At 38.8% G+C, this 18764-nt stretch overlaps 3 protein-coding genes across 6 annotated transcripts in view; 1 reads left to right on the top strand and 2 right to left on the bottom strand.

Moving 5' to 3' along the window:
• Nucleotides 1-18764, bottom strand: part of myo18b (myosin XVIIIB) — an 880426-nt gene that overhangs the window by 129620 nt on the left and 732042 nt on the right. The window lies entirely within an intron of this gene.
• Nucleotides 123-12163, bottom strand: nudcd3 (NudC domain containing 3). Of its 4 annotated transcripts, none has more exons than XR_015500288.1 (6): nt 11829-12163; nt 5585-5856; nt 4742-4862; nt 4293-4490; nt 2749-2977; nt 123-510 (listed from the first exon to the last, which is right to left on the bottom strand). XR_015500288.1 is itself a non-coding variant. In NM_213191.1 (6 exon segments), coding segments are annotated over 6 exon segments (1035 nt in total). In that variant the 5' UTR covers nt 12027-12118; the 3' UTR covers nt 123-399.
• mrps24 (mitochondrial ribosomal protein S24) lies at nt 13486-18684 on the top strand. The gene is given in 4 exon segments (NM_001020682.2): nt 13486-13536; nt 14498-14554; nt 16479-16590; nt 18273-18684. Coding segments are annotated over 4 exon segments (492 nt in total). The 5' UTR covers nt 13486-13497; the 3' UTR covers nt 18557-18684.

The raw sequence follows: 18764 nt of genomic DNA, 5'->3' as shown, positions 1-18764 counted from the left end.
GAAGTCAAGTTATTACGTGTTGCTCTTACAACTGAGATCAACAACAAGACTTCTGTCAGGTAGTGTGTACGACATTCGCCTGTTTTAGTGCAACCGACAGCATAACACAAACACAAACTGAATGTTTGCAAAAGTGTTTAATAGACTCAGGCACAAATATTGAATGAGGGAACTGAATGAGCATCTACCAGCAGCACAGACTGAACATAAATCCATCTCTGCGTTCCTGAAAACCTGTAGCAAATCCAAGAAAATGCTGCTCCTGTGCATCACTGACATCCCCTGAAAACTGATATATAATAATAATAATAATACACTCTGGGGACATGTAATGATCACAGACATCAAACCGAGATGATGAAGATTCTGCAGCATCAGTGTGTGGGACGGGAAGGGACATCAGAACTGAACAGCGCTGGGCGGGATGTTGAACATGGACGGGTCAAACTCCTGTCCTTTAAATGGAGATCCCTCAGCGTCCCAGCCTTTCTTCAGCATATCGTGCACTTTCTGGAAAACAAGATGAATACGAGTCAGAAAAAACACATATTGATAATAGTTCTGTATAATAATTATAAAACATACTTCAGACGAATGGATTTATGGAAATGTTATGTTCAGGTTATGCTATATGTTTAGTTATATTCAGGTTATTTTCATGTTATGTTTCAAATATGTTCAGGTTATGTTTGGGTTATGCTCTAACTACGTTCTAGTTTTGTTCAGGTTATGTTTCAGTTATATTCAGGTTATGTATAAAGTTTCATGTTCAGGTTACGTTTGGGTTAGGTTCAGGTTTTGTTTGTTTCAGTTGTGCTCTAATTGTGTTCTAGTTATCTTAATGTTATGTTTCACTTATGTTTTAGTAATTATCTAATTATGTTCTGTTTATGTTCAGGTTATGCTTGGGTTATGCTTTTTATTAGGTTCTAGCTATGTTCAGGTTATCTGTAAAATTTTATGTTCAGCTTATATCGAAGTTATATTTCGGTTATGCTCTAGTTATGTCCTAATTATGTTAATGTTATGATTCGCTTATGTTCAGGGTATGTTTCAGTTATGTTCAGGTTATGTGTAAAATTTTATGTTCAGGTTATGTTTAGCTTATGTTCCGGTTTTGTTTAGTTCGGCTATGGTTTAATTATGTCCTAGTTATCTTAAATATTATGTTTCGCTTATATTCAGGTTATGTTTTAGATATGATCTAATTATATTCTAGTTAAGTTCAGGTTATGTTTGTTATGGTCAGGTTATGCTTTATGCTTTAGTTATGTTCAGGTTATGTTTGTTATGTTCAGGTTATGCTTTAGTTATGTTCAGGTTATGTTTGTTATGTTCAGGTTATGCTTTATGCTTTAGTTATGTTCAGGTTATGTTTGTTATGTTCAGGTTATGCTTTATGCTTTAGTTAAGTTCAGGTTATGTTTGTTATGGTCAGGTTATGCTTTATGCTTTAGTTATGTTCAGGTTATGTTTGTTATGGTCAGGTTATGCTTTATGCTTTAGTTATGTTTAGGTTATGTTTGTTATGTTCAGGTTATGCTTTATGCTTTAGTTATGTTCAGGTTATGTTTGTTATGGTCAGGTTATGCTTTATGCTTTAGTTATGTTCAGGTTATGTTTGTTATGTTCAGGTTATGCTTTATGCTTTAGTTATGTTCAGGTTATGTTTGTTATGGTCAGGTTATGCTTTATGCTTTAGTTATGTTTAGGTTATGTTTGTTATGTTCAGGATATGGTGTAATTATATTCTAGTTATGTTTCAATTATATTTAGGTTATGTTTGGGTTATGCTTTTATTAAGTTCTTATGGTTTTATTAGGTCATGTTCAGGTTATGTTTCAGTTATGTGTAAAATTTTATCTTCAGGTTATGTTTAAATTATGTTTGCGTTTGGTTTATGTTTTGGTTATGTTCAAGTTATGTTTGGGTTATGCTCTAATTATGTCCTAGTTATGTTAATGTTATGATTTGCTTATGTTCAGGTTAGGTTTCTGTTATGTTCTAGTTATGTTTATGTTATGTTTTAATTATGTTCAGGTTATGTATAAAAAATTTTTGGTTGTTATGATTGTTATGTTTGGGTTATGTTCCGTTTTTTTGTTTTGGTTATGTCCTAGTTAAGTTAATGTTATATTTCACTTATGTTCAGGTTATGTTTTGGTTATGATGCAATTATGTTCTAGTTATGTTCAAGTTATACTCTAATTATGTCTTTGTTATGTTATTGTTATGATTTGCTTATGCTCAGGTTATGATATAATCGTTCTAGTTATGTACCCAAAAACATGACAGACCTGGCTGGGATTTGTTTATTGTGCCGTGACTATTGCTCAGTGAAGCTGTGGGTGATCTTTGAAAGGTGAGTTTATTGTTTATTTTAACCCCCTGCTTCCACCATTCCCTTGTCTTTTTTATATTAACCTAAATAACCCTAACCGAAACAGCTGGGTCTGTCATGTCTTAGAGACCCCCTTGAAACATTTCCGTTGTGTTCTGTGCTGTTTGCATGTGTTGTGAGAGAATGCAGAGTTTAATGTGTTTGTAATGTGAGGAATTGCAGCATATTTGCTGTCAAAGTGATCTTTTCTTAATTTGCTGCTGGTGTTTGTAATTGCATGTGTTTTCTTGAAATGCAGCATGTTACTCTCTCTCAGCCACCCTAGGAACCTCTCTGTGAGAATAACTTTCATGTTTTCTGTCCGACAGCAGTAGACCAGTGATGCAGAAGTGTTTTTATTTTTTCACCATCTCGTGGCTCTGTGGTTTCCCCTGCAGTTTCTGGTGGTAGTCGAATGTCAGTCGGTCCAGCACCGCATGTTCCTCTTCATCCACCGTGGCCATAGATCGCTCTCGATTAATCTGGTTAACATCGATTTCAGCTTCACCCTTCAGCACAGCGCTCCACCAGACCTCACTGCACTTACTGAGAGAAAGCTGGAGGAGAAACAGCAGAAAACAAACATCAGCAGCAGCACTGACAGAAAACATAGCACACACTGACACCAGAGTTCCACAAAGCTGAATTAGTTGGCCATCCAGTTAAGTTTTAGTTTAGTTTGCACCAATTCTGGGTTTTAGGTACCATGAAGGTAGTTCTGCTTTAATGGTCCCTTGTCAAGATGTTATTTTGCTTGCCATGACTAACCTGCTACGGATCAGGTTATGTTCTAATGAAGTTCAGATTATGTTCTGCTTATGTACCATTGATGTTCGGGTTAGGTTCAACTTATGTCCTGGTTATGTTCCAATTATATTCAGATTATGTTTAGGTTATTTTAGGATTATGTTCCATTTATGTTCGGGTCATGTTCTGGGTATGTTCAGGTTATATTAGGGTTATGTTTTTTGTGGGTTTATGTTCAGGTTACTTTCAAATTATGTCCTGTTATGTCCTGGCTGTGTTTAGGTTATGTTCAGGTTAATGTCAGATTATGTTTAAAAACTGTGTCCTGGTTAAGTTCTAGCTACGTTTAGGTTATGTTCCGGCTATGTTCATATTTATGTTTATGTTCCATTTTTATTCAGGTTATGTTTGTTTATGTTTAGGTTATATTTAAATTATGTTCAGGTTAAGTTCTTTTATGTTTACGTTATGTTAGTTTATGTTCAAGACATAATTCAAACATAACCTGGATATGTTCTGGCTATGTTTAGGTTATTTTTGGGTTTGCTTTGGTTATGTATAAGTTTAGAAATCTTGACCCAAAATTTAACCAATCAACTGTGAGCAAAGTGGCAAAGACACTTCCCTAAGAGTGTGTTCCAGAAAGCAGGTTTAACTTGGCGGATTTGCTGGCTATTCAGTTAAGTTAGTATTTTACAAATAATGGCTAACCTGCTTCAGGTTAGGTTATGTTCTGGTTATGTTCAACGTTATGTTCGAATTATGTCCTGCAAGTAAGTAAGTTCTAGCTATGTTCAGGTTATTTTCAGGTTATGTTTGAAGTTTGTCCTGTTTAAGTTCTAGCTATGTTTAGGTTATATTCAGGCCATGTTCAGATTGTGACAGGGACAAAGACCCTCCAACAGAGGTGTATTTCAAAAAGCAAGTTCAACAGTAGCTGGCAGCTCAGTTAAGTTCTAGATTAGGTTGCATTAAAGTTTAATTTTACTTTATCTGTTCTTTGTCATCATGGTATCCTGCACTGTATGGTTAAACTGCTCCGGGTCAGGTTATGTTAAGGTTATATTCAGGTTTAGAGATCACATACCAAGATTTAACCAATCAACTGACAATAAAGTGACAATAAATACACCCCAGATTTGTCTTGTACCACATTACAGGTCACTATATAAGTCATGGTGTGTGTGCTGATTGGCTGATCCTGCAGATACGAGCGTACCAGAACACAGCGTCCAGGTTCCAGACTCCACAGAGAGTTCTCAGTGTTGATTCTATGTGTGAATTCACCATCCAGCAGCACCTTCCGTGATCCTCCATCAGCCACGGACACACACACTCTAGAGGACTGCAGATCCACACACACCTGGACACACATACAGAGAGAGAGATACGATCATTACACACACACACACACACACACACACACACACACACACACAAAAACACACACACAAACACACACAAACAAACACACACACACACACACACACACACACACACACACACACACACACACACACACACACACACACACACACACACACACACACACACACACACACACACACGTACGCACGTACGCACAGATCTGATCTCTCTCACACACACACTCACCTGTCTGCCTTTGATGATGTCAGGCTCCACGTGCACCCGCACCTCCACATCCGTGTAATCCTGAGACCAGGTGTATTTTTCCCGCACAGCGCCGTTGTAGCTGTCAGCGTTAGCCTGGGCACTGCACAACAACTCCATTATTCACTGGAATTTTTTATGTTTATAAAATAATAATTAAGCTAAATAAAATGCCCTATTTTAAAATTTTAGGCGCATATGCGATCAAAATGGTCGCAATTTCGAGCCCTGTATATACACACATAGTACCGGTCAAAAGTTAAGGGTCAGTTGTTTTTTTTTTATTATTATTAGTTTTATTAAATTATTTAAATACAATAATTCTGTTCATCAAGACAGCGTTTAATAAATGTAATTTTTAAGTTTTTTTTAGATATTTAATTATTATTATTTATTTAATACTTATTGTCTGTAGTTTAAATGAAATTATTACTCCAGTCATTATTGGTTTTATTCCTATTACCATTAATAATAATAATAATAATAATAATAATAACAATAATAATTCACATTAGTGATTTATGAAGGATCTTGTTGCTCTAAAGACAGGAGTAATGAAGCTGAAAATTCATCTTTAAATCACTGGAATAAATTATAATCTACTTTTGAACAGTTATTTTACAGTGCAATAACAGTTCACAATACTATAAACTGTATTTGTGATGAAATGAATGCAGCCTTGATGAGCAGGAGAAGCTGATTTTAAAGCATTTAAAATCCCACTGACCCCAAGCATTTGACTGATAGTGTACATACAAAATTAAGAGCTTTTCCCTAGAACTGTACACTGTTGTAAATAAATTAATAATGTTAGAGCACACATACACGTTGTCTTTGTCAGCGTCTGCGGTTTTCTCTGCACCGCTGCTGTTGTCGTCTGGAGTGTTTCTGCTTTCATCTGTTGAAGATAAAGATGCTGCAGATGCTGATGAAGATGCTGATGCTGCAGTGTTGTCTTCTGTCTCTCTGCTCTCCTGCGTCTCCGACTGAAGCTCTAGCTCCTGAACAGCAGGTGGAGCTGCTGCGCTTTTCTCCTCCATCAGCTTGACTGTTCTCTCGCGGTCCTGCTCCGCCAGCTTCTCAAACAGCTTAAACGTCTGCACACAGAATGACCCGAGTCTTTAAGAAACACTTCAGGGAATTAAACACTGCACTGCAGTAATCAGGGGTGTAACGGATCACGGTTTATCTGTGGATCACAACCAACAGTTCGGAACACCAGTGACCCACAGAACAATACATTTTTTTCATTTCGTTTTCTTGTCGGCTTAGTCCCTTTATTAATCCGGGGTCGCCACAGCGGAATGAACCGCCAACTTATCCAGCAAGTTTTTACGCAGCGGATGCCCTTCCAGCCACAACCCATCCACACACACATTCACATTTACACTCATACACTATGGACAATTTAGCCTACCCGCATGTGTTTGGACTGTGGGGGAAACCGGAGCACCCAGAGGAAACCCACGCGAAGGCAGGGAGAACATGCAAACTCCACACAGAAATGGCAACTGAGCCGAGGTTCGAACCAGCGACCTTCTTGCTGTGAGGCGACAGCACTACCTACTGCGCCACTGCTTCGCCAATAACTTTTTTTACTGATAGATTAATCCTAAATTTGTAATGATCGAAGAGAGATTGCCTCTTGCGTCATTCAAATCACATGTATGGTAGAGTTCAGGCTTTCCTGTAAATATAATGATGACTGAAGCTGTGGTGGGTTATTGAGGATGTGGTGGGTTTCTCATGTTAGTAAAGGTGTTTTCTGTCATTACTTGTTTAGCCTGCATTAATGCATTCAGTGTAAGCTGCACGATTAATCATTAAAAGATCAGGATCTCGACACCCACGCAACTTCAGTTATAAATGATGCTGATTTTCATATGTTTGTTAATCCTAAAGCCTTCTTTCCACTGCACACGACAAACGCCAAGCGACAGACCGGAAGTCATTCATTTCTAATGGAGAGTAGTCCGGGAGCTGTGTGGAGTTCCGATTGTCTCCGTATGCGGAAAATTTGGATCGGAATTGAGCTGCGGATCCATTGAAATATTTGAACTCCGGCAACTAGACCGTATGCGACCGCCCGACCGGATGTGATGTATTCCAGTGTTGTACAAGCAGGTCCGTGCACGCAAGATGAGAAATATGAGTATTTTGGGTTATTTTTTTAATCAGAAAAAGTCTATATTAAAAATAAACATTTCTGTTCATAAATGTAAGTAATAAAGTAATAAAAAATATATATTTTTTAATGTTGTCTCCAAATTTCCATCCAATATTTTTAGCGGTCTACGAGTTTCTAGTATTCATTCCTTCAACCACTGTGAACGCACAGAGAATAAAGGCTCTTGCTTTAGTACTCCTTTATTTCGGACACTGTGGCTGTTTCTCAATATGCGTTCTTCAGCGGTCTTGCGTCCTCGTGTTCTCGTGCAACGTCATCGTCAGCTGCCTAAGTTCAGTTCCAATACTCAAGACCGCAAGTACGGAGGACGCCTGAAACTTCCCAGACGTGATCTTGATATCGAGGATGCACCGATGCAGACTTGAGCACCGAACTCGGTCTGGAAGTCCCAGAAGTCATTGCGGCTGGAGGTGGGAAGCGCAGCATTTTATCTAGATTTATTATTAAAGTTCAGAGATATGAATTATTTACCTCAGGGTTTTTCCTAAATGAAACCGGGAAAGTAAACATTACCATGGACATCTTAATAAAGGAATGAACACATTAAGTGTGTTTGTTTGCTGAAATTCGTATTAAAATCTGTTTTATTTATATTGTGCAGAGTATATTTATAATGTTTTATGCAAAGTATATATTTTGAAGAGGGGGTAAACAATAAATCGTTGTATGAAGGCTGCAATGTTTAAGTAATTTACCATTTAAAACGCGTGAAGGTCATGTGACCATCAGGAAGAACGCAGCATCACATTTTTCAAAGGACGCGTTCTCTGCCCTCGCGGCCTCCTGAGATCGTTCTTCCGAGGACACCTGGCAAGACCGCTCTCCACAAGAACACAAGTCCGTTCTCTGCGTTCTTGGAATTGAGAAACAGCCATTGAGAACAGCTTCTCTCCCATGGTGCAGGTCAGAGCTGAAAATTCTGTGCCACTGCCACAAGGGGGCGTATTCCAACAGTCGTGTCGAAATCAATGACTGTAAAAAATATGGACGACGCGACAGCCCTTTTTCCCATTGAACGCCTTGAGGGCAAAACGCCTGCTTGACGGGCACAAACTGTCGCAAAAGACTGCTGAAATTGGAGCCAGACATGCGCAGAAGGACTGTCTGATGGAGCCAGAGAAGGAGCCGCGAAAATGAGCAGAGTCGAGCTTCCAACCAAACGCTTTATGTAAAATCAACTACGCCCCCCGAACTGCTCAGCATGCGTTTGCTGTCATATCAACACAAATGGATGTAATAACGTTAACAAATATGAGGGTTTTATATATTCAATCGCGCCAGCTCTGGACCGCAGCGCATAACTTACTCGCGGCGTCGCGGGCTGATTCCGGCTCGCATGCGGCAGCGCCGGCTCGCTCGGCCGCCGCATCTGGCTCGATTGACTCGGGCTGGAATCGGGCAGTGAGTCCAGGCATCCGGAGTAGGTCCAGCAGAGGTAACATTAGTCAGTCTGAGCTCTAAGAGATAAGTCTCCGGCAGGCGAGAATCTAGCCGGAACTGTGTTTTGCTATCTGGGTGGCTAGGCGTGTATCAGCAAACTAATAAAGCCCGAAAAAAGCCCTGACCTTAGCGAATAAACAGTGTTCCACCAGGATCATGTATGTCAGAAACTGTAGTTTACTGCTGAACTCATTTGTCATGGTAAAATAACACAGAAATCGAATAATAACACTTCAGTCTCCTGCTGAAGCTCAGACGCGCTGCTTTGAGAAACTGTCAATCACAGCTGTCAATCACGATGACACGCCCAGCATTAAATTACTGCTAAAAACAAACTGTTTACAAAATTGAAGTTTTGCACCTATTTCAGCACAATAACCAGTGCCTTAATCCACCAGAACCATCTTTCGGGACATTTTATTGCAAGTTTAATATTTTTTTTTATTTGGGCTCAAGTCTCCTTCATTAACACGGAGGAGGCGGGCTTTATGACTTGTACTGCAGCCAGCCCCCAGGGGGCGATCTAACGGCCGAGACCTTCACTCAAACGCAGGCTTGCGGCACACTTGGTCGAAATGTTGTGTGCAGTGGAAAGGCTTGAATTAAGAGATTGAATTTTTAGTCTTTTGAGTTAGTTATAAAGCCACAAACAGTCAAATAACACAGAAGCACTGGGAGAAACGTTTATAGTTTAGATAAAACCACTGATGTTTATGCTAAAGATTAAAATTATGTGCAGTTAACTTGACGCTTAAAAGTGAAAGTTGTAAGCAGCAAATGCATAATTTAACCAATAGCTTGCAACAAACATCCATCACAAATACGCCACTGAATAATTCTTCAGAAATGATCATATAGCAATGAAACATAAAGATTAATGAGTGAATAACTGAGTCATTTATTGAAAATGAGACAAGAAATAACTATGGGTCGCACAAATGATAACGTTAGATTTCTACATGTAGTGTTATCAGCAACAGCAGCAGTAATAGAGAATTTCTCACAGCACTGAATACTTTACAGGTCATTTTATTCAGCTGATTGTTTTTTCAATTTATTTTATAAAACCAAAAGGGTCTTGCAGCGCTGTTTCTGTAATAAATGGAAGCAAATTCCATATGTCTCCTCTTTTTGGCTAAACCGAAAAATGGTCCGATCTATGACTAAAAAACCATAATGTGTGATCCATTACAGGAATAAATCCAATGGAAAATGACTCTCATTCTGGTGTAATAGTCCAGAAACTGTGCTGCTGCACCAGGCGGAGGGATATTATGTATCGCCTGAGAAATGAGCTTCTTTCAGAGGACGATTTGAAATACGTTTTATTACTCTATATAAGTACAGAAGCTTTAAATGGGAAAATCAGCTCTTTTTTCAACCAAATGCTAATGATTAAATCCAATCCATTATGCTTATTTAAGCTAAAAGCGCCCCTGTTTTTCAATAAATTAGCTACATGGATTAAAAAAATGGTTCAAATAAACTGTTTAAAGTACAGATGAAATCAAAACTGCCCATGCTGATTTAGTTATCTCACATTGCTGGTGTGGAGAAGCCCCAAGGAAGCGTCCCACACAGACTGCTGATGCCCAGAATGAAGCATGGGGGATCAGGGACGGTTTGGGCTCAATATCATGGCATTCCCTAGGCCACAGGTGTCAAATCCAGTTCTTGGAGGGCCACAGCTCTGCACAATTTAATTCCAACACTAATTAAGCACACCTGATCAAACAAAATGAGTCCTTCGGGCTGGTTTGAAACCTGCAGGTAAGTGTGTTGAAGCAGTGTTGGAACTCGGCCCTCCAGGAGTTTGACACCTTCGCCCTAGGAACAATACTTGTGCTAGATGGGCGCTGCGTCACTGTCAAGAACTACCCAACCATTCTGGAGGACCATGTGACCCAATAAGTCAAGCATTGTATCCTGAAGGTGGTGCAGTGTATCAGGATGATAATACAGCAACACACACAGCAGGACTGATGACAGAGTGGTTTGATGAAGATGAAGGGGAAGTTGAATATTTACATTTAGTCATTTAGCAGATGCTTTTATCCAAAGCGACTTACAAATGAGGACAAGGAAGCAATTTACACAACTATAAGAGCAACAATAAGGAAGTGCTGTAGGCAAGTTTCAGGTGTGTAAAGTGTAAGAAGGAAAGCATTAGCAATGTTAGTAATGCCGTTCTGATGCAGTTATCAAGTTCATTCCACCAACTGGGCAGATTGAGTGCGAGAGTTCGGGAAAGTGATTTCTTCCCTCTTTGGGATGGAACCACGAGGCGACGTTCATTTACAGAACGCAAGTTTCTGGAGGGCACATACATCTGCAGAAGTGAGAGCAGATAAGAAAGAGCAAAGCCAGAAGTCGCTTTGTAAGCAAACATCAGAGCTTTGAATTTGATGCGAGCAGCAACTGGCAGCCAGTGCAAACGGATGAGCAGCAGAGTGACATGTGCTCTTTTAGCTTCATTAAAGACCACTCGTGCTGCTGCGTTCTGAAGCAGCTGAAGAGGTTTGATAGAGTTAGCTGGAAGCCCGGCTAGTAGAGAGTTGCAGTAATCCAGTCTGGAGAGAACAAGAGCTTGAACAAGGAGTTGAGCTGCATGTTCAGATAAGAAGGGTCGGATCTTTCTGATGTTATAGAGTGCAAATCTGCAAGATCGAGCAGTTCTAGAAATGTGGTCAGAGAAGTTTAGTTGGTCATCAATCATTACTCCAAGGTTTTTCAACATTTTGGATGCAGTAATGGTTGCCCCGTCCATTTGGATTGAAAAGTTATAATGTAGAGTCAGGTTGGCAGAAACTACAAGAATTTCTGTTTTCGTGAGGTTCAGCTGAAGATGATGATCTTTCATCCAGTGTGAAATGTCCGACAGGCAGGCTGAGATGCGAGCTGGAACCGAGGGATCATCAGGGTGAAAAGAGAGGTATAGCTGGGTATCATCAGGGAAAATCTACCATGGCAGGCACAGTACCCAGGACTATATATTATTAAGCACTATATATACTGTACAAATTAAGGTAAAATTAGTTTTATATTCATACATTCCTTCAGTGAAACCCTATTAAATGCTCCTTACATTGTTTATACCTCGGTATTTTGAATATTCAGTCTGAAATCACATGTAAGTTAGGAGTGACTTCAAAACAACACTAGCTCTATTGATTTGATTCAAAACTATGTTGTATTTTGATAGCATTGGCTGCTAATATGACTTCTCTGTTCATAATTGGCAAAGAAAGTTTTTCTGAAATTATATTATTAAGCAGAAAGTCTGAATGTGTGAATATAAAGTCAATTTGACCTCAAATACTGCACAGCAGTAATCCCACGTTTCACTATAGTACCATGGTGCTTACATGTCCGACCACAGCACTTGTGTATATCCCGTGTTATTTACAGTTTCTCCAGGGTGTGTGAAGCTGAAATGTTTACCTTGAAGACCATCTGCTCGGCGGCTCCTGGAGGGAAACCCATGCGGTCGTGTGGTCCGCTCAGCAGCCGGTAGAAGTCCGTCTTTCGGTAGAGGAAACCGAAATAAACCTGCAAGAAGTTCTGGACGTTTCCGACGTGCTGCAGGATCCCTAACAGAGCGTTATCATAGAGCTCCGTCATCTCCACGGGGGAAGACATGACTGCGAGCGGGAAACGCGGAGGAAAAACACCGAAAATACACCGAAAATACACCGAAAACACACTATAGAGCGGCGGAGAACTGCAGCGAGACAATCACAACAACAACAGATTCTTCAGGGGAAGCAACAGCTGCCGCACTTCCGGCGCACGCACTACAAAATAAAAGTTTGTAGGTTAAAAGTAGGTAGGTTACTTTTATAAACAGCCTTTAAACAAAACCATTGTTTTTGGTTTTCCAAAGAGAATTTAGATTTTACTGTGAATATTTCATTAAAATTGATAGAAGATTCTGTAGTGTATTTTGTTTGTTTTGTGACTTCAAAACAACACTAGCACTATTGATTTGATTCAAAACTATGTTGTATTTTGATAGCATTGGCTGCTAATATGACTTCTCTGTTCATAATTGGCAAAGAAAGTTTTTCTGAAATTATATTATTAAGCAGAAAGTCTGAATGTGTGAATATAAAGTCAATTTGACCTCAAATACTGCACAGCAGTAATCCCACGTTTCACTATAGTACCATGGTGCTTACATGTCCGACCACAGCACTTGTGTATATCCCGTGTTATTTACAGTTTCTCCAGGGTGTGTGAAGCTGAAATGTTTACCTATATTATATAATAATATTTCATTAAAATTGATAGAAGATTCTGTAGTGTATTTTGTTTGTTTTGTGACTTCAAAACAACACTAGCACTATTGATTTGATTCAAAACTATTTTGTTTGTTTTGTGTATTTTATTTACTGTAATGTTTATTTATTGGTTATCTTAATTATTTGTCCTCTGTAAATTGTGATAAACGTGTTTATTTGAATTTTACCTTATTATTACTTGCGTTATACTGCAAAAATAAAAATAAAAAACATTAAAAACATTACTTATAAACAATTTTAGGAAGCTCAAAACCTTTTGTAAATCTATCTGCCAAATAAAAAAAGCTAAAAACAACTGTATTAATTAAAAATATATAATAAAAAAGTTGTCTAAATCAGGAATAAGACTGTTTATTTTATTCAAGAGCTTTAAATTGATAGAATACCCTTTAGTTTAATTTTTAAGTTCATTTTAGTGTAGTTTTTTAGCATGTATATTTAATATGTTTGTTAATTGTGCTTCTGTAAACACTGTTAAACACTGAATATATACATATGATTAGTTTAAAACATTTACTGAAATGTATTAAGTACATAAGAAGCAACAACACTGCAGCAGAATACGTCAAACTGACAATAACAACACAGCAACATCAGAGGTTTATCTCACAAAAACACTAGAAATCCAGATGACAGAATTATTTAAGAGCTCAGTGAACATATATAAACAAAATGTCGATTATGAAGAAATAAAAACGATAAAAAAGATTAAATTGCTTAAATAATGTGTTATACAAAAGACTTTGCTTATATCCGGAGCGGCAGGTGGCGGTACTGTCGCTCTTCTTCTGCGCTTTAGAGGAGGAAACATGGCGGCGTCCTTGATCAGACAGACTAAACTGCTGTCGGTAAGATTTAGATTCTGCGTTTACAACTGATCCTCTGTTTGTATTGATAATGAGCATTACTGTCTTGTGATTCTGATGTATCATTAGCATGATCGATTAGTGAGTCTGGATTGACGTGAACTGCAGCATTATAACCCAGACTCTATGTGAAGTCTAGAGGGGATACAGCTGCGGATCAATATAGCAATGTTTTGTGACACTGTACATCACATTACTGAGGGCTAGGTTTAGGGGTAGACGCTAATAAAATACAATTTTATGTGTAATTTAATAAATGATATGATAATACTCGTTATAATTTCTCTTTTTACATTACTGTAAGTGTTGAGATAGGAGTAAACCCTAATAATATACAAATGAATGTGTAGATTAATAGATAATTTGAATAATACTCATTATAACTACTGTTTTTATAGTATGGTGAGGGGTTGGTTTAGTGGTAAATGTTAATACAATACAATTAATGTGTAATTTAATAAATAATATGAATAATACTCTGTGTAATTGCTGTTTTTACATTACTGTGAGGGTTGAGCAAGGAGTAGATGCTAATAAAAATACAATTTAATGAGTAATTGAATGAATAATATGAAAAATACTCCGTATAATTACTGCATAAAAAATGTCTATCTCTCAGTTCAGTTCCAACTTGTTTTATTGGCTGTTACCGAAGCATTTGTAATGTTTACATTGAATAGAACATTTAAAAATAAATTACATAGTAGTAGACATCAAAATAAATATAATAAAAATACAAGAAACTATAAGTAGTATTTAGCAATTCATTTATAAGTCTGGAAATCAGTGTGTGTGGTGTTTTTGTAAGCACATCACTTATGTCTTTATTGGTCTTTCTCTCTCTCTCGTGTGTGTGTGTGTGTGTGTGTGTGTGTGTGTGTGTGTGTGTGTGTGTGTGTGTGTGTGTGTGTGTGTGTGTGTGTGTGTGTGTGTGTTTTCACAGGTCTTCAGTTCTGCTGGGTGTTTCAGGAGTATTCACTCCACTGCAGCCTGTCTGAAGGTGCTCATTTTTACAGAAAATAATATCTAATAATTAGATTTTTCATTCATTCATTTTCCTTCGGCTTTGGCCCTGTTTACACTAGTGCGTTTTAGTTTTAAAACGGTGTTTTAGATCAAAATCGATCTGTTCACACTAGCGTTTCTGAACATATCTCCGTCCACACTACGCCACCAAAAACGTATATCATGTGACCATTCGCACACTCTGGGCATGCGCGCTCTAGTATAAACAGGAAGCATGTGTCTCGCTTGGCATTTGGTTATTGTTAGTCAACAAACGCCGGTTGAACAATAAAGGCGATGGCAAAGAAAGCAAGAGAGGTCTGTTTGTGGACAGACGACGAGGTCGAGTTACTAAACGTAACAAATGAATAACTACACAATGACACCTAAAACAGACAATAGTGCAAACAGCACTCCCATTTCTGTGTCCATGTTGTTGTTTACAGTGAAGGCTGGTCTGCTGTCTTCCGGTAGCGTTATAGTCATGTGTTATAGTCATGTGATGGAGGCTTGACGAATAAGGGAAGGATACACAATGACACAAAAGCCCCAATCAGGTAGTGAATCTCAGCAGCCCCGCCTCCGTTTTCAGATGTCTCCGTTTTCCCTCATCCACACTGAGACGGAGCAGCAGCGCTTCAGAATGAACACGGCCTCTCCAGCGTTTCCAAAACGCTCCATTTTCGGCGCTCGAAAACTCCGGCGTAGTGTGGACGGATGGCGTAACCGTAGCAAAACTTATGCATTTTCAAACTAAAACACACTAGTGTAAACGGGGCCTTAGTCTCTTATTAATCTGGGGTCGCCACAGCGGAATGAACTGCCAACTATTAAAGCATATGTTTTACACAGTAGATGCCCTTCCAGCCACAACCCAGTGCTGGGAAACACCCATACACACTCATTCACACACACACTCATACACTATGGCCAGTGTAGTTGATCAGTCCCCCTATAGCGCATGTGTTTAGGCTGTGGGGGAAACCGGAGCATCTGGAGGAAACCCACGCAAACACAGGGAGAACATGCAAACTCCACACAGAAACACCAACTGACCCAGCCGAGACTCGAACCAGATACCTTCTTGCTGTGAGGCCACGGTGTAAACCACTGAGCCATTGTGTTTTTTCATATCAAATATCAATTTCTGAACTCTTCTAAAGTCAAAAAAAATTGGTATTGTGTTGTCTAAACATTTCTACATCTCTAAAATAAACATGAATATACAGTACAGATGCATAAATAAACAGTAGCATCTTTTATTATATATTACTCGCATGAAAAAATACTATAGTCATTTATAGTTAACACTATAAACAATAGTTGCTATGGTAACAGAATAACTATAGTAATATAAACAAATTACCCAATACTGTAGTGAGAACAAATATTACAAATGTTTCAGATTCCTAAAGCTCGTAACAGTAGCGTAAGTTTTATTTAACTGTTTATTTACTTTGTTTTTAGTTTTTAACTTTAGCTCTCTGAAACTGACCCTTTCAGCTTTGATCCTAATTGTGGCGTTTTGGTGACTGTCCCTTTAAATGCAAATGAGATTCAAAAGAGGGCGGAGCTACAGATGGCTGTGCATCCCCATAGCGACAGATGTGAAGCAGCAGTGTGTATGTTGTCATTGGTCAGTGTGTGTTGATGCTTCAGTCAGTCTATGTGGCTCCTGTCTCTGTTCATCTAGAACTCCACATCTATAATCCTCTTAGTCTATGCTGACATCATCTTCAGCAGCTCAAACACTCTAATGGCTAATGGACAGACGGCTGCTTCTCACTCAGGGCTGCTGGAGATGCTAATGAGATGGAGAGATGGGCACTAGTGGACGGGGCTTTCCCCCTCTGAATATGTTGTGCAGCTCTAATAGTATCATCATATATGAATAAATGTTATTCCTGAATGTGTTTCAGAACCGCGCGGCTCGTATTCGTGTGGGTAAAGGAGATCGTCCGCTGACGTATGAACAGGCTCATCACCCTCATCATATCAGCCACAGGAAGGGCTGGCTCTCACAGCACACCGGTACAACATTATTATATGGTTATAATTATATACTTGAGGACAAGTAGCTGACAAATAACAGCGAAGCTTCATGAAACAGTTTTTCACCACTGTGGGGCGGGGGACATACCTGCCGACACTCCCGGGAGTTTCCCGTATTTCAGACAGACCCGTCTCTCGTTTTGTTCTCCCATTCATTGATTTGTATATTTGATCATCGATCGCCCCCTAGTGGAGAAATATTGTACTTTTGAAATTGTAATGACGTAACAAAGCCTCTTTACTGAGATCACATGATCAGGCAAAATTTAAATGCACTCCGAACCACTGATTCAAAATAAGACATTCATAAAGATTTCGAAGCTTCATAAAGAAGCGATTCTCCACTGGGGGGCGATCTGATTGAAGCCGCATGATTTATCTGGATTTTAATGTTTCTATTCACATCGCCCCCTAGTGGAGAAATATTGCATTTTTTTAACGTTTTCAAACGGATTTCAAAGCTTGATGAAGCAGTGATTCTTCACCAAGGGGGGGGCGATCTGAGTAAATTTGCATGATTCATATGGATTTTATTTTCACACGATTCCCCCCCTAGTGGAGAAATATTGAATTTCCGAAACAATGATGACGTAACAAAGCCTTGTTTACTGAAATCACGCCATCTTACCAATTTGATACGCACTCCGAAGCACTGACTCGTAATAAAACTTTCATAAAGATTTCGAAACTTCATGGAGGAGGCATTCTCCACTGGGGGGCGATCTGATTGAAATCTCATGATTTATATTGATTTTAATATTTTTACACACATCGCCCCCTAGTGGAGAAATATTTGAATTATTTGACATTTTGAAACGTAACAAAGCCTCTTTTACTGAAACTACTGATTCGAAAAAAAGATTTGTAAATTTGCATAATTCATATGGATTTTATTTTTACACAATTCACCCCCTATTGAGGAAATATAAAATTTCCGAAACAATGATGACGTAAAAAAGCCTTGTTTGCTGAAATCACGAGATATTACCAATTTGATACGCACTCAGAAGCACTGATTCGTAATAAAACATTCATAAAGATTTCGAAACTTCATGAAGGAGTGATTCACCACTGGGGGGCGATTTGAGTAAAGCCACATGATTTATATTGATTTTAATATTTGTACACAGATCGCCCCCTAGTGGAGAAATATTGTACTTTTGAAACAGTAATGACGTAACAAAGCCTCGTTTACTGAAATTACATGATCTTGCAAATTTGATACGCACTCCAAACCACTGATTCAAAATAATATTTATAAAGGTTTGAAGCTATTTATTTGAATATTTGTACTACAATCGCCCCCTAGTGGAGAAACATAGAATTTTCGAAAACGGTAATGATGTATCGAAGCTCCGCTTACTGAAATCATGTGACCATGCCAATGTGATACACACTCCGAAACACATATTCAAAATAAAACATTCATAAAAGTTCAGAAGCAATTAATTTGAATATTTGTTCTACAATCGCCACCTAGTGGAGAGACATTGAATTTTAAAAACTTAAACATAAAACCTCGTTTACAGAGTTCACATGACCTTCCAATTTGATACGCACTCCGAACCACTGATACAAAATAAATGACTCGTAAAAATTTCCTCTAAAATTCATGTTGGTGAAGCGTGCGTCACTAATACGCTGTATTTGCGGTCCCGCAGGAAACCTCCACGCTGAGGGCGGAGCAGCAGAGCGCGTGCTGGAGGACGTCTTCATCCGCCGCTTCATCTTCGGCACGTTTCACAGCTGTCTGGCGGACGAGCTGGTCATCAAGCGCAGGGGAAACGTCCTGATCATCTGCGCCGTCATGATCCAGAAACTGCTGCCCAGCAAATTCTACTTCCTGCTGGGCTACACGGAAGAGCTGCTCTCACACTTCTACAAGTGTCCTGTGAAGATGGAGCTCCAGCTAGTGGACGAGAAAGTGGTCTATAAATACCTCTGACAAACTGTGCTCAATACAAGCCCTTCAGAAAACATCAGGAACATGATATATTCACATGACGGCAGTGTCAAAGATCATGCATTGGGTTTTTTTGTTCTAAATAAATGTTTTTGTTTCATGCAAAAAAAGCAGTGGATTATGAATGACATCATTTAATTTTCCTCGATATAAGTAAAGTATAAAGTACATCCAGCCGGTGGTTATCACA

Source organism: Danio rerio, chromosome 10 (genome assembly GCF_052040795.2).
Source record: "Danio rerio strain M-AB ecotype USA chromosome 10, GRCz13ab, whole genome shotgun sequence".
Classification (NCBI taxonomy): domain Eukaryota; kingdom Metazoa; phylum Chordata; class Actinopteri; order Cypriniformes; family Danionidae; genus Danio; species Danio rerio.
Note: the sequence above shows the minus strand (reverse complement) of the source record. Positions and strands in the feature narration are given on the sequence as shown.